This window comes from Chlorocebus sabaeus, chromosome 16, assembly GCF_047675955.1.
Source record: "Chlorocebus sabaeus isolate Y175 chromosome 16, mChlSab1.0.hap1, whole genome shotgun sequence".
Taxonomy (NCBI): domain Eukaryota; kingdom Metazoa; phylum Chordata; class Mammalia; order Primates; family Cercopithecidae; genus Chlorocebus; species Chlorocebus sabaeus.
The window spans coordinates 32,592,219-32,603,115 of NC_132919.1; the positions used below are offsets into that span (position 1 = coordinate 32,592,219).

Below are 10,897 nucleotides of genomic sequence, written 5' to 3' on the forward strand. Positions count from 1 at the left end.
AAAAATATCACCCTGAGTACCAATTAACACCTTGTCATTGAGGGCTTTATAATAATTTCCCACTTTATTGAGTTGATATGAATAACTTGTGGAATCATTAATACTATTCTCTGACATTTAGATAAAAGTCAATTGTGGGTTTAGTTTTTATGTTGACAAAATTAATGTTTTATTTAGAATGTTGTGGAGTGCACTAAATATTATGAGATGCTTTAGACCCATCACCCTGCCTCAAGTTAAAGACATTTTTGATAAATGAGTTGGACTATTTGAATGTGAAGTATGAGAAATTGTTTAGCCAAGAACATCACAAGGCTTAAAGGTTACTAAACTGACATGGATAACATGGAACATCTGGTAGTGATTAGAGATGTCTGATATTTCCAGTTCTTACTCTTCTGTGCACAGGTCAGGGTTGTACTTCCAGGCCATCTTGAAAACCGACGACCTGTGTGATCCACTCTGAGCAATAAAATGTGAGCAGAAGTGGCATGTGTCCCTCCAGGCAGATGCATTTAAGAGCTGGGACAAGAGTCTCCATGTCTCTTTCACCTGCCAATGACCAGGGATGGTCCAGTGATAAAGACTCCAGCAGCCCAAGTAAGGAGAAAGTAGAGTAGAACCTTCTCTTCTGCAACTGGTGAGGAAACTCTTGAAATCTGGATAAGAGGCAGCCCACATTATGCTGTGTCAAACCATACCACACTGTTCCAGGCATTACACTCGAAACCAGGGGCACTGGGAAGAGCTTGGCCTGGACAACCAGACCCCTGTGTGCTCTGTTTCACCTCTAGCATATCAATTCCCTAATCTCATCCTCAGCTACTCCATCAATAAAGTTGAGATGATAATCTGTATATTTAAGAAATGAGGGGATTCAACAAATTCCATTTTCACCCCTAGTTCTTAAATGTGTGTCTTGGACCACATCACCATGGCCACCAGCAGAGACAGAGCAAGGGAAGACAGTAACTAGAATCTACACTACCAAGTCAGCCAGGAACCCAGGATTATGCAATATTTGCCCAAATAACCATCAGGGCAGGCCAGGAGACTTCTACGTACATGCCGATAGCACCCCCAAAGCCCCAGGGGCAACTGGAAAGTTCACTGTCATCAAGACAATTTCTTAGTTCTTGTAATAAAACAGTTCTGCCCACCTCTTCTTCTTACATCCAGCCGCATACCAAAACCTCATTCAAGAGTTTATCCTAAAATTCCAGTTGATTCCAGGGAGTTACAAAGGAGAAGAATAGACATCCCTGTACAGTTTATTGGGTCTCAGAAGGTCCCCTGTGCCAAGCAAATATTAGGCATTGAGTGGGGTCTGGTGATGCAAGAGCTTGAAATAGTAAATTCCGTGTTCCCAAGTCCGAGCAGAATCTGTTCATCCTCCTTTGTTGGGACATATTAAGTACCCCTCCTTGAAATTATTCATCTGTATTCCAGTTGGGCCCAGGATTGCTTATCCTTGCAACATGAACTTACAGAGGCAAAACAGTAAAGATTCTGGAGCCTCCATTACAATGAAGACCCTACCAGGTACCAGGGACCAAACAAGGTAGTCCAATATGTAACTGAGCATGGTGACCCCGTTGCTGAGTTCTGGTTTTGATCCTTTACTAAATTGTCAAAGTGACTTTGGGGAAATCATTTTCCCACTCTGTGCCTCAGTTTATACATCTGTAAATGAGGCATTTGAACTAGATTAATGACTCCCAAAACGGCTTTGGTTAAACATTACCCGGTCACCTAGAACACTTCAGAAACAGAGAATTCGAGGCTTCATCTCTGAAGATTCTGACTCTGTGTTTGGGTGTGGGTTAAGGCATATCTTCTGTGTTATTAATAATTGCCCCAGGCTTCTGGATATTCCAGGAGGCAGGTCTGAAGAGGCCAGCGCATGGAGAGTCTCTGAGGTTTCTGGGCACCTCACTATAGGTTCTCTGCCTGGTTCTTGCCCTCTAATCGGAATTGCATGGTGGCTTTTGTTCTGACATTCCTACTTGCCAGTGCTAGCTTGTCATGAAGTAGCTGCACAACCTACAACAAATCATTCCACTTCTGTTGTTGTTTCATTTGTAAAGGGAAATGCTTGAATAAATTAAATACGACTGCTTCTTTCAACTCATTCTATAATATTGTGATCATTAAGGACAGTTGGAGCAGAGCTGAAAAATGAAAGCAGAAATTCTGCTTCCCAGGATGTTCTCGCACCTAATTTCACTCCTTGAGAACCAGGTAAGAATCTAGAAGGTCTGGTTCCATAGCAAGGTATACATTTCCTACCCTTCATTCACAGACAGTTGTTTCTGATCTCAGACTCTGTACCACTAGCCACTGAACCACAGACATATTTGTCCTATATGTCCTATTTGACGTAGTTGTCAAGTCTGCCTTAGAAAACTGCTTATGGGGAAGCCACCAAAAAGAAAAGAAACAGGAAAGGCAGAGGGACCATTTCCCTGAACAACACAGCCAGGCCACTGGACAGAACAGCTGCTGATTTTGCATGCTCTAAAGTTTCATTTTAACTTTTTACATAAGGATTTCTCAAATTCAGTTTAAAAATAAAACAAGAGAGGGAAATTGCGTAATCAAAGTGGCTTGCCAACTGAGATTCCTAAACTCCCTGCAGAATTAGAATTCTGATGCCCCTTGGCATCTGTTAGCACTGAGATATCTGACTTTCATTCCCTCTGAGTTCCCAGAGCCCGTCCAGTATTTTGGTTCATGGCAGGATCCCAGGATCTCACTTTGCTCCCGTTCCTGGGAGACATTTTTTTCTTCATCTACAGCACAAATATTCCCCAAGGCCCATCCCTATAACACATCTATATCCACTTATCTTCTGGACACTATACCCACCTTACTTAACTATTGATTACAGTTAGTTTATTGATCACTTACCATATGCTACTTACTCTTCAAAGCAAGTTTTGGGTATCAGATAATATTCATAAAATGCCTAAAAATAAATATCCATTTCCACACAAGAAAATTAAAGAATAGGTAGGAAATTAGAATATAAAGAAGTTAAATAATCTGAGCCTTCTCTGACAAAGATATTAACCAGTGTTCCCAGTATCCAAATGAAGACTTTTAACCATCATGCTATTCTGCCTGTCTTAGACTGACAGCCAAGAATGCTTCTCTGACATTTCCTAGCATCCGAGCCTCTCTGCTTTCTGATTTGATTCTTTGCAGACAATCACAAATAAATCAAGTTAGAGAAGAGCTTAAGTACTATTTAATTCTGGAATAGGTTATGTAGATAGTACCACTTCTTATTACTGTACTAATAGCAGGCATCACTAATCAATCACAGCATTATATTCAAAAACCCAAGGTAATGCCTCGTTGTTTTATTTTCACAACAAAACTTTCTAGTCATCTATCACCAATTCATAAATTTGGCACATAATCAAAAACTACTTGTCGTCACAAAACTTGTCAAAACCCCATACTTCACAGATGAGGATAGTGAATCTCCAAGTCAATAAGACTTGCCCAAGGCCACTTTGGGCAGGTTTTTGGTCAAATCAAGACTAGACCCAAGTTCCTTGACACTTAATATCCTTTATTTTTACTAGCCTTTTTTGATTCTCAATAATTATAATTTTCACGACTATTTCTGTTGTTTGTGTGTGGATGCACTTTTCATATGAAGTCAACTCAGAGGAGAAATTAACAAAGTCCTCAGGGTATTACATAAGATAACGGCTCTATTGTTGCTTGAAAAATGTACACAAACTCCACCCCCAAACCAATACTCCCACCCCATGCACACACTCATATCAGTGCCACACAGTACACCTGGCAGAGAACCATCCCCTAAAATGATTAAAAAGTTGCCATCCTGGAGAAACTCAATTTCCTTTCTGATTAAAGGAAATCCTAATGACACACATGTTCCATATTCTGTAATTTCTTTACTGTTAAAAGTTCACATAGTAATTGTAATAAATGAAAAATGCATGAGGTAAATGTTTAAAAATCTCTTCTGAATCAAAACAGTAAAAAGTCACCTGATTTAAGAACAAGAGTATATTAATCACAACAAAAAATAAAGCAACTAACCTACACATTAAAAAGCAAATAAAGTAAAATGTAAGCAAAATAACGGTGAGCTTTTTTCTTGGATTTACTTTATATTGAAGTATAATTCAACATACTGTGCAGTAAAGTACACAGATATTTTAATGTAGAGTTTTATGAATTTTACATGTGTAGTTAACCATTTAACTACCGCTCTGATCAAAATGTAGAACATTCCTGGTTTCCAAAAGGCTCCCTCATGATGCCCACACCTGCAAAGGAACCACTATTCTATCACTATAGGTTTCTTTCGTCTTTTAACAAGACAAATGTCTTCTTCTTAGCAATTATAAAATGTTTTTAAGAATAATAGACTCATATTTAAGTGAAGGTGCAAATTTTCCAGCAATGTGTTCATTTGATTAAAAGCCTTAACAACATCCACATATTTTGATTTATTAATTCTTTGGCTATAAAATTAAATGAAGACATTAATAATGATGTTATAGTATATCAGTTTTTCCACAAATATTGTTTAAAACCATAAAAACGGAAATGGTATGATTCCCAACTATAAAGAAATAAATTCTTAAGTTAATTATGGTGCAGTGATATATATGAACTCCTATAGAGCTTTTAAAGTTCAAGATTATTGGGGAATAATTACCGTCTTGTGAGAAATATAAACACATTAATTGAAAAGACAGTATTTGATCTTGGATTTGGTGCTGAAATTTTAGATATACACCTTATAGTTCAACAATACATTGCCAATTACTAACCCATGTTATTTCTATAAACCAATGAGAATTCCTGAGGAACGAATTTTGTAATTGTCCCCTCTCCTCCCTTGCTAATTCATTCTATGAGTCCAGAATTACCCTAACATCATCTAAAGACATTATCTAAAGACATTAGAACGAAAGCAAACTACAAACCAACAGAAATCTATAAACCAAACTCATGAACAAAATTCTCAACAAAATATCAGCAAATAAAATCCAACAATGTAAAAAAGAATTATAAGCTACAACCAAGTGGAATTTATTCCAGGTATGCAAGGCTGATCCAGCATTCAAAAACTGGTTGATATAACCCATCAGATCAACTTTCTAAAGAAGAAAAATCTTATCATAATATCAATAGGTGGAAAAAAATTTTTTGACACAATTCAACAGCCATTCATGATTTAAAAAAAAACTCTCAGCAAACGAGAAATAGAGGGGTTTTTCCTCAGCTTTATAGAGTGTACCAAAAAAGACCTAGAGCTAATTTCATACTTAATGGTGAGAAACTAGAAATGTTTTCTCCCAAGATTGAGTATAAGGCAAGGATGTTTCTCCTCACCACTCCAGTTCAACATAATACTAGAAGGCCTAGCCAACACAATAGCACAAGATGAGAAAATAAAAATACATACAAGTGAGAAATAAATAAATAAAACTGTCTTTATTTGCAGAAGACATGATTGTCCGTGTAGAAAATCACAAAGAATCAGCAACAAAAAATCATGTCACTACTAAGCAATTTAACTACAGGGTACAAGGTTAATAGATAAAATTCAATAACTCCCTGTATATCAGCAATGAATAACTAGAATTTGAAATTAATGCACAAAACTATTTACAGTAGCACGAATAAAATGAAGTATTTAGAACTTAGTCTAAGATGTATAATATATTTGAGGGAAACTACAAACTTCTGATGAAAGATTAAAGACGATCTAAGTAAATGAAGCATTCCATGTGTATGGATAGGTGGAGTTAATGTTGTCAGAATGTCGATTCTTCCCAACTTGATCTGTACCTTCAACACAATCCCAGTCCAAATCCCAGCAGGTTATTTTTTGGATTTGACAGACAGATTTTAATGTTTATATGGAAAAGTTAAAGATCCAGAATAGCTAACAGAGCACCGAAAAAGAATAGTCACAGGACTAACATTACTCGACTTCAAGATATACTATTAAGAAACATTAATCAAGACAGTGTGGTATTGGTGAAAGAATAGACAAATGGGTCAATGGAACAGAATAGAGAACTCTCAACAGATGAATGGATACATAAAATGTACTATATGCATACAAGGGAATATTACTCAACCTTAAGGATATGTAGCATATCATATGCTACCACATAGATGAACCTTGAGATCATTATGCTAAATGACATAAACCAGTCATGAAAGAAAAATACTATATGATTTCACTCAAATGAAGTAGTTAGAGTAGTCAAAATCAGAAAGAGTAAGTAGAAATGGTGGGCTTGGGGGAGGGGAAAATGGAGATCAATAGGTATAGCATTTCTGTTTACAAGATGAAAAGAGGTATTGAGACTGTTGCACAACAGCGTGAATGTTCTTAATGCCCCTAAACTATGCACTTAAAAATGGTTAAGATGGTAAATTTTAAGGCATGTGCATTTTTACCACAGTAAAAATAATAAATGAATAAAGAAGAAAGGAAGAAATTAGCTATCAAACCACAGCAAGGCACGGAGAAACCTTAAATGCATATCGCTCGGTGAAAGAAGCCAGTTGGAAAAGGCTGCCTACCCTATGATTCCAACTATGTATATGACATTTGGGAAAAGACAAGCTCACAGAGATAGTAAAAAGATCAGTGGTAGCCAGAGATTTTTGTAGCGGAAAAAGGATGAGTAGAAGAATACAGTGAATTCTTAGAGCAGGAAAACTTCTATATGATATTGTAATATGGATAGATCAGCCCTGCAGGGGGAGTACATAAGGTCAGTGGTTTACAAAGCTGGTTCCTTCTTGCCACGCCCCGCCCACAGCCCCACTGTGTGTGAACCAAGAGAGTTGGAAGGCCTTCTGCAAATGGACCCATTCCACCTGAATCTCCATGACATATTGGACTTCTCCATATAATTTCATTTGGAAAGAAACTTGAGCATATAAATAAAATGTTTGGAAACCACCACGCTACGAGACCAGCATGTGCTGTCTAGTTCTTATGCTCTACAACAGTAAGATTTCGGGGCATTAAAACTTTGTTCCAGGATTCTGTCATTCTGCCAAGTTTCTGTGGCTGGGTTCTAAAGGAGCTTGCCTGGCTTAGAACTGCAAGTGACTCAAGTGTCATGGAGAGCACCAGCAAAGCCTTAGGGCCCATCCCTGGCCTCCTGGGTTCTCTTCCACTATGACGTCAGCTTCCGTTCTTCCTTTCTTATAGACAATTTTACATTTCAAGGAAATCAGAGCCCTTACTAGTTCAATGAGGTCACTTTGCTGAGCACAATCCCATACCCTTCAGCCTCTGCTCCACAGAGCCTAAGCAAAAGATAGAAACTCACAACTTCCTTCTTTTGTTATCTGGAAATTATCCCAGGGTCTGGTGCCTACTCAGCATATTCAAGGAAGGTCTTACCTCATCCTTCCTTGATTGTGACCCTGCCCAGGCTCTCTGCTCCCTATAAAAGGCAGGCAGAGCTACCAGAGGAACAGAGAGGTTGAGAACGCCCCAGAAACCTTCACTTCTCATGCTGAAGCTCACACCCTTGCCCTCCAACATGAAGGTTTCTGCAGCACTTCTGTGCCTGCTGCTCATGGCAGCCACTTTCAGCCCACAGGGACTTGCTCAGCCAGGTAAGACCTCTCCCTCCTTATGGGGAGACCAAAAGAGGAATTAAGAAGAGCCATTATGTCACAGCTCATTAGGAATAGAACCAGAACTAAACGCTCAGGTCACTGAGGCTGGTTCCCTTGATCTTTCCTGACCCCAGTTTTGGGAGCAGAGAGTGGAGTCGCTACAGCAACAACCCTCCTATTGTTTGGGGAAATGATGCAGGAGGAAGAACTGTTTCTCACTGTGGGTGTGAAGGACATTTCAGGCAGTAGTTGAGAGGAAGAAACTATTGCTTGAAGCTTTAAATTTTGGTCATGGTTCAGTGTACATTCCAGAACAGTGGTTGTGTAAAGAGGATAAGGACCGAGAGGAATCTCAATGTATGGCATAGGCTAGCTCTAAAGCCCATGAGGATGAAGGACTGGGAAGCAAGGTGTTGGAACTTATGTTCCCAGTGTCAGAAGTGTTGGGTTAGTAGACAAGGACTAGCTCGTTACTCAAAATGTTTCCATACCCAGTCAACAATGAGGGGCCCCATAGTTCAATAGAGGAAAGAGACTCACAGGTAACATTTTATCTCTGGGATCTGGACTAAGACACTGAACTTAGGATGGTGATTTCTTGGTCTTCTCCTCTTTTCCTTACAAATGCACACTTACAGTGGGTCCTAAATGTCTCATTCTTTGCAAAATTTCTTTCAGATTCAGTTTCCATTCCAATCACCTGCTGCTTTAATGTGATCAATAGGAAAATTCCTAACCAGAGGCTGCAGAGCTACACAAGAATCACCAACATCCAGTGTCCCAAGGAAGCTGTGATGTGAGTGGACAGTGCCTGGCACCCCCATTCAAAAGTTCTGATGGACAACATAGAGAAGTCAGGATTCATGTCCACATGAGTCGGATGCATATAATATCTATCCAAAGGACCCCTCTACCCCATAGAGAAGCTCAGCCCGTGAGAAGGAGTACATAACTGCTCTAGGATTCCCTTCTAGGGGCTTGGTGAAACTATCCCAATACCTTTAGCCAGGAACCTGAGGGTTTCACCTGGACAGCAAGAGCAGAGCTTCCTTCTGGAGCTTCTTCCACCCACTCTTTCCTTCCCTTCTCTCCCGGGTCTGGGTCCTTCACCTAAAGACCAAGGGTGGATCAGGTCTAGGGACCAATGGCCCACGGTCCTGGGTAGGATCTTCAAAATGTTCCATCTAATTGTGCCCTCTCTCCCCCACAGCTTCAAGACCAAATGGGGCAAGGAGGTCTGTGCTGACCCCAAGGAGAGATGGGTCAGGGATTCCATGAAGCATCTGGACCAAATGTTTCAAAATCTGAAGCCTTGAGCCTTCATACCTGGACTGAGAGTCAGAGCCTGAAGAAAACCTTATTTATTTTCCCCAACCTTCCCCAGGTGCAGTGTGACATTATTTTATTATAACATCCACAAAGAGATTATTTTTAAATAATTTAAAGCATAATATTTCTTAAATAATATCTAATTATATTTAAGTTATTGATGTTTTAACGCTATCTGCCATACATCCCAGTGAATGTAAAATACAAAATCCTGGTGATGTGTTTTTTGTTTTTGTTTTTGTTTTCCTGTGAGCTCATTAAGTTCATGGCAAAATGTCATTGTTCTCCCTCCTACCTGTCTGTAGCGTTGTGGGGTCCTCCAATGGATCATCAGGGTGAAACACTTTGGTATTCTTTGGCAATCAGTCCTCCTATAAGTCAAATGTGTGCTCTGTACTGCTGTTGTTGAAATTAATGTTACTGTATATAACTACGGCGTTTTGGAAAAAAATTTTCAGAAAGAAAAATATATGTACTTTAAAACTACTTAGTCTTATTCTTCTTGGGATAACATTTAGCTGGGAGTGAGTTTTGGGCATCATGGGTGACAGTTTGGGCATGGAGGGGCCATTATTCAGGAATGTCTTTTGGCCATGCTGAGCTCAACCGAGGTTCCCAGAGAACTTGGTGGGACCAGGCCAGGATGTTCCAACTCTTTGACTCTAGTCCCTAACTTCAGCAGCCTTTATTCGCTAGCCTCTCTACTGCCTTTTCTTGCGACACCTACCTTTGCACAAAGTCTCTCTCCTGATCTCTTGCAATGATCTTTAAACTTTTCTCCATAATCCCAGGGTTTTCTTCATCTAATTAATTCTCAAACCAAGTAATATTTCACATGAGTTAGAATGGCGATCATTAAAAAGTCAGGAAACAACAGCTACTGGAGAGGATGTGGAGAAATAGGAACACTTTTACACTGTTGGTGGGACTGTAAACTAGTTCAACCATTATAGAAGACAGAGTGGCGATTCCTCGAGGATCCAAAACTAGAAATACCATTTGACCCAGCAATCCCATTACTGGGTATATACCTAAAGGATTATAAATCATGCTGCTATAAAGACACATGCACACGTATGTGTGCACTATTTATTGTGGCACTATTCAAAATAGCAAAGACTTGGAACCAACCCAAATGTCCATCAATGATAGACTGGATTAAGAAAATGTGGCACATATGCACTATGGAATACTATGTAGCCATAAAAAAGGATGAGTTCATGTCCTTTGTAGGGACAGGGATGAAGCTGGAAACCATCATTCTCAGCAAACTATCGCAAGAACAGAAAACCAAATACCGCATGTTCTCACTCATAGGTGGGAATTGAGCAATGAGATCACTTGGACACAGGAAGGGGAACATCACACACCAGGTCCTATTGTGGAGAGTGGGGAGAGGGGAGGGATAGCATTAGAAGATATACCTAATGTAAATGACGAGTTAATGGGTGCAGCACACCAATATGGCACATGTATACATATGTAACAAACCTGCACATTGTGCACATGTACCCTAGAACTTAAAGTATAATATAAATAAATAAATATTCCAGGAGTGAATCTGGGCCTAAGAGGAAACTAGATGTCTATAACCCAGGTCCACTCAGGGCTTTTATCAAAGGTGAGTCTTCAACACGACTGGCGTTAGGGATGCTGTGTGTGATAGATAGCAAATGCACAGGGTTCTTCAGGGCTGCTGCAGGAGGGCGAGGAGGGTAGTGGGACAGAGGGAGGAGTCCCATCCAGCCAGACTCCGAGAAGATGGAGGAGTTAGGGTTTTAGCAAGAAAGGTTGGAACCAGATTGCAGAGGTTCTTGAATTTCAGATTGGGAATTTAGCAGGTAATAAGGACTCACTAAAAATTTTGAAATTGCAGCGGAGAAGAGTAGCCCATTCGGAGGCAAGCATAAGGAAGAATAAC

The 10,897-nt window shown here is 39.6% G+C and overlaps 1 protein-coding gene across 1 annotated transcript; it reads left to right on the plus strand.

The window, feature by feature from the left end:
- Positions 1 to 7,518: 7,518 nt before the first annotated feature.
- Positions 7,519 to 9,071, plus strand: CCL8 (C-C motif chemokine ligand 8). Its single transcript, XM_008011013.3, has 3 exons — positions 7,519 to 7,644; positions 8,326 to 8,443; positions 8,858 to 9,071. The coding sequence occupies exons 1-3, from the start codon at positions 7,539 to 7,541 to the stop codon at positions 8,961 to 8,963; spliced, it is 330 nt and encodes a 109-aa protein (XP_008009204.1). The 5' UTR covers positions 7,519 to 7,538; the 3' UTR covers positions 8,964 to 9,071.
- Positions 9,072 to 10,897: the final 1,826 nt, after the last annotated feature.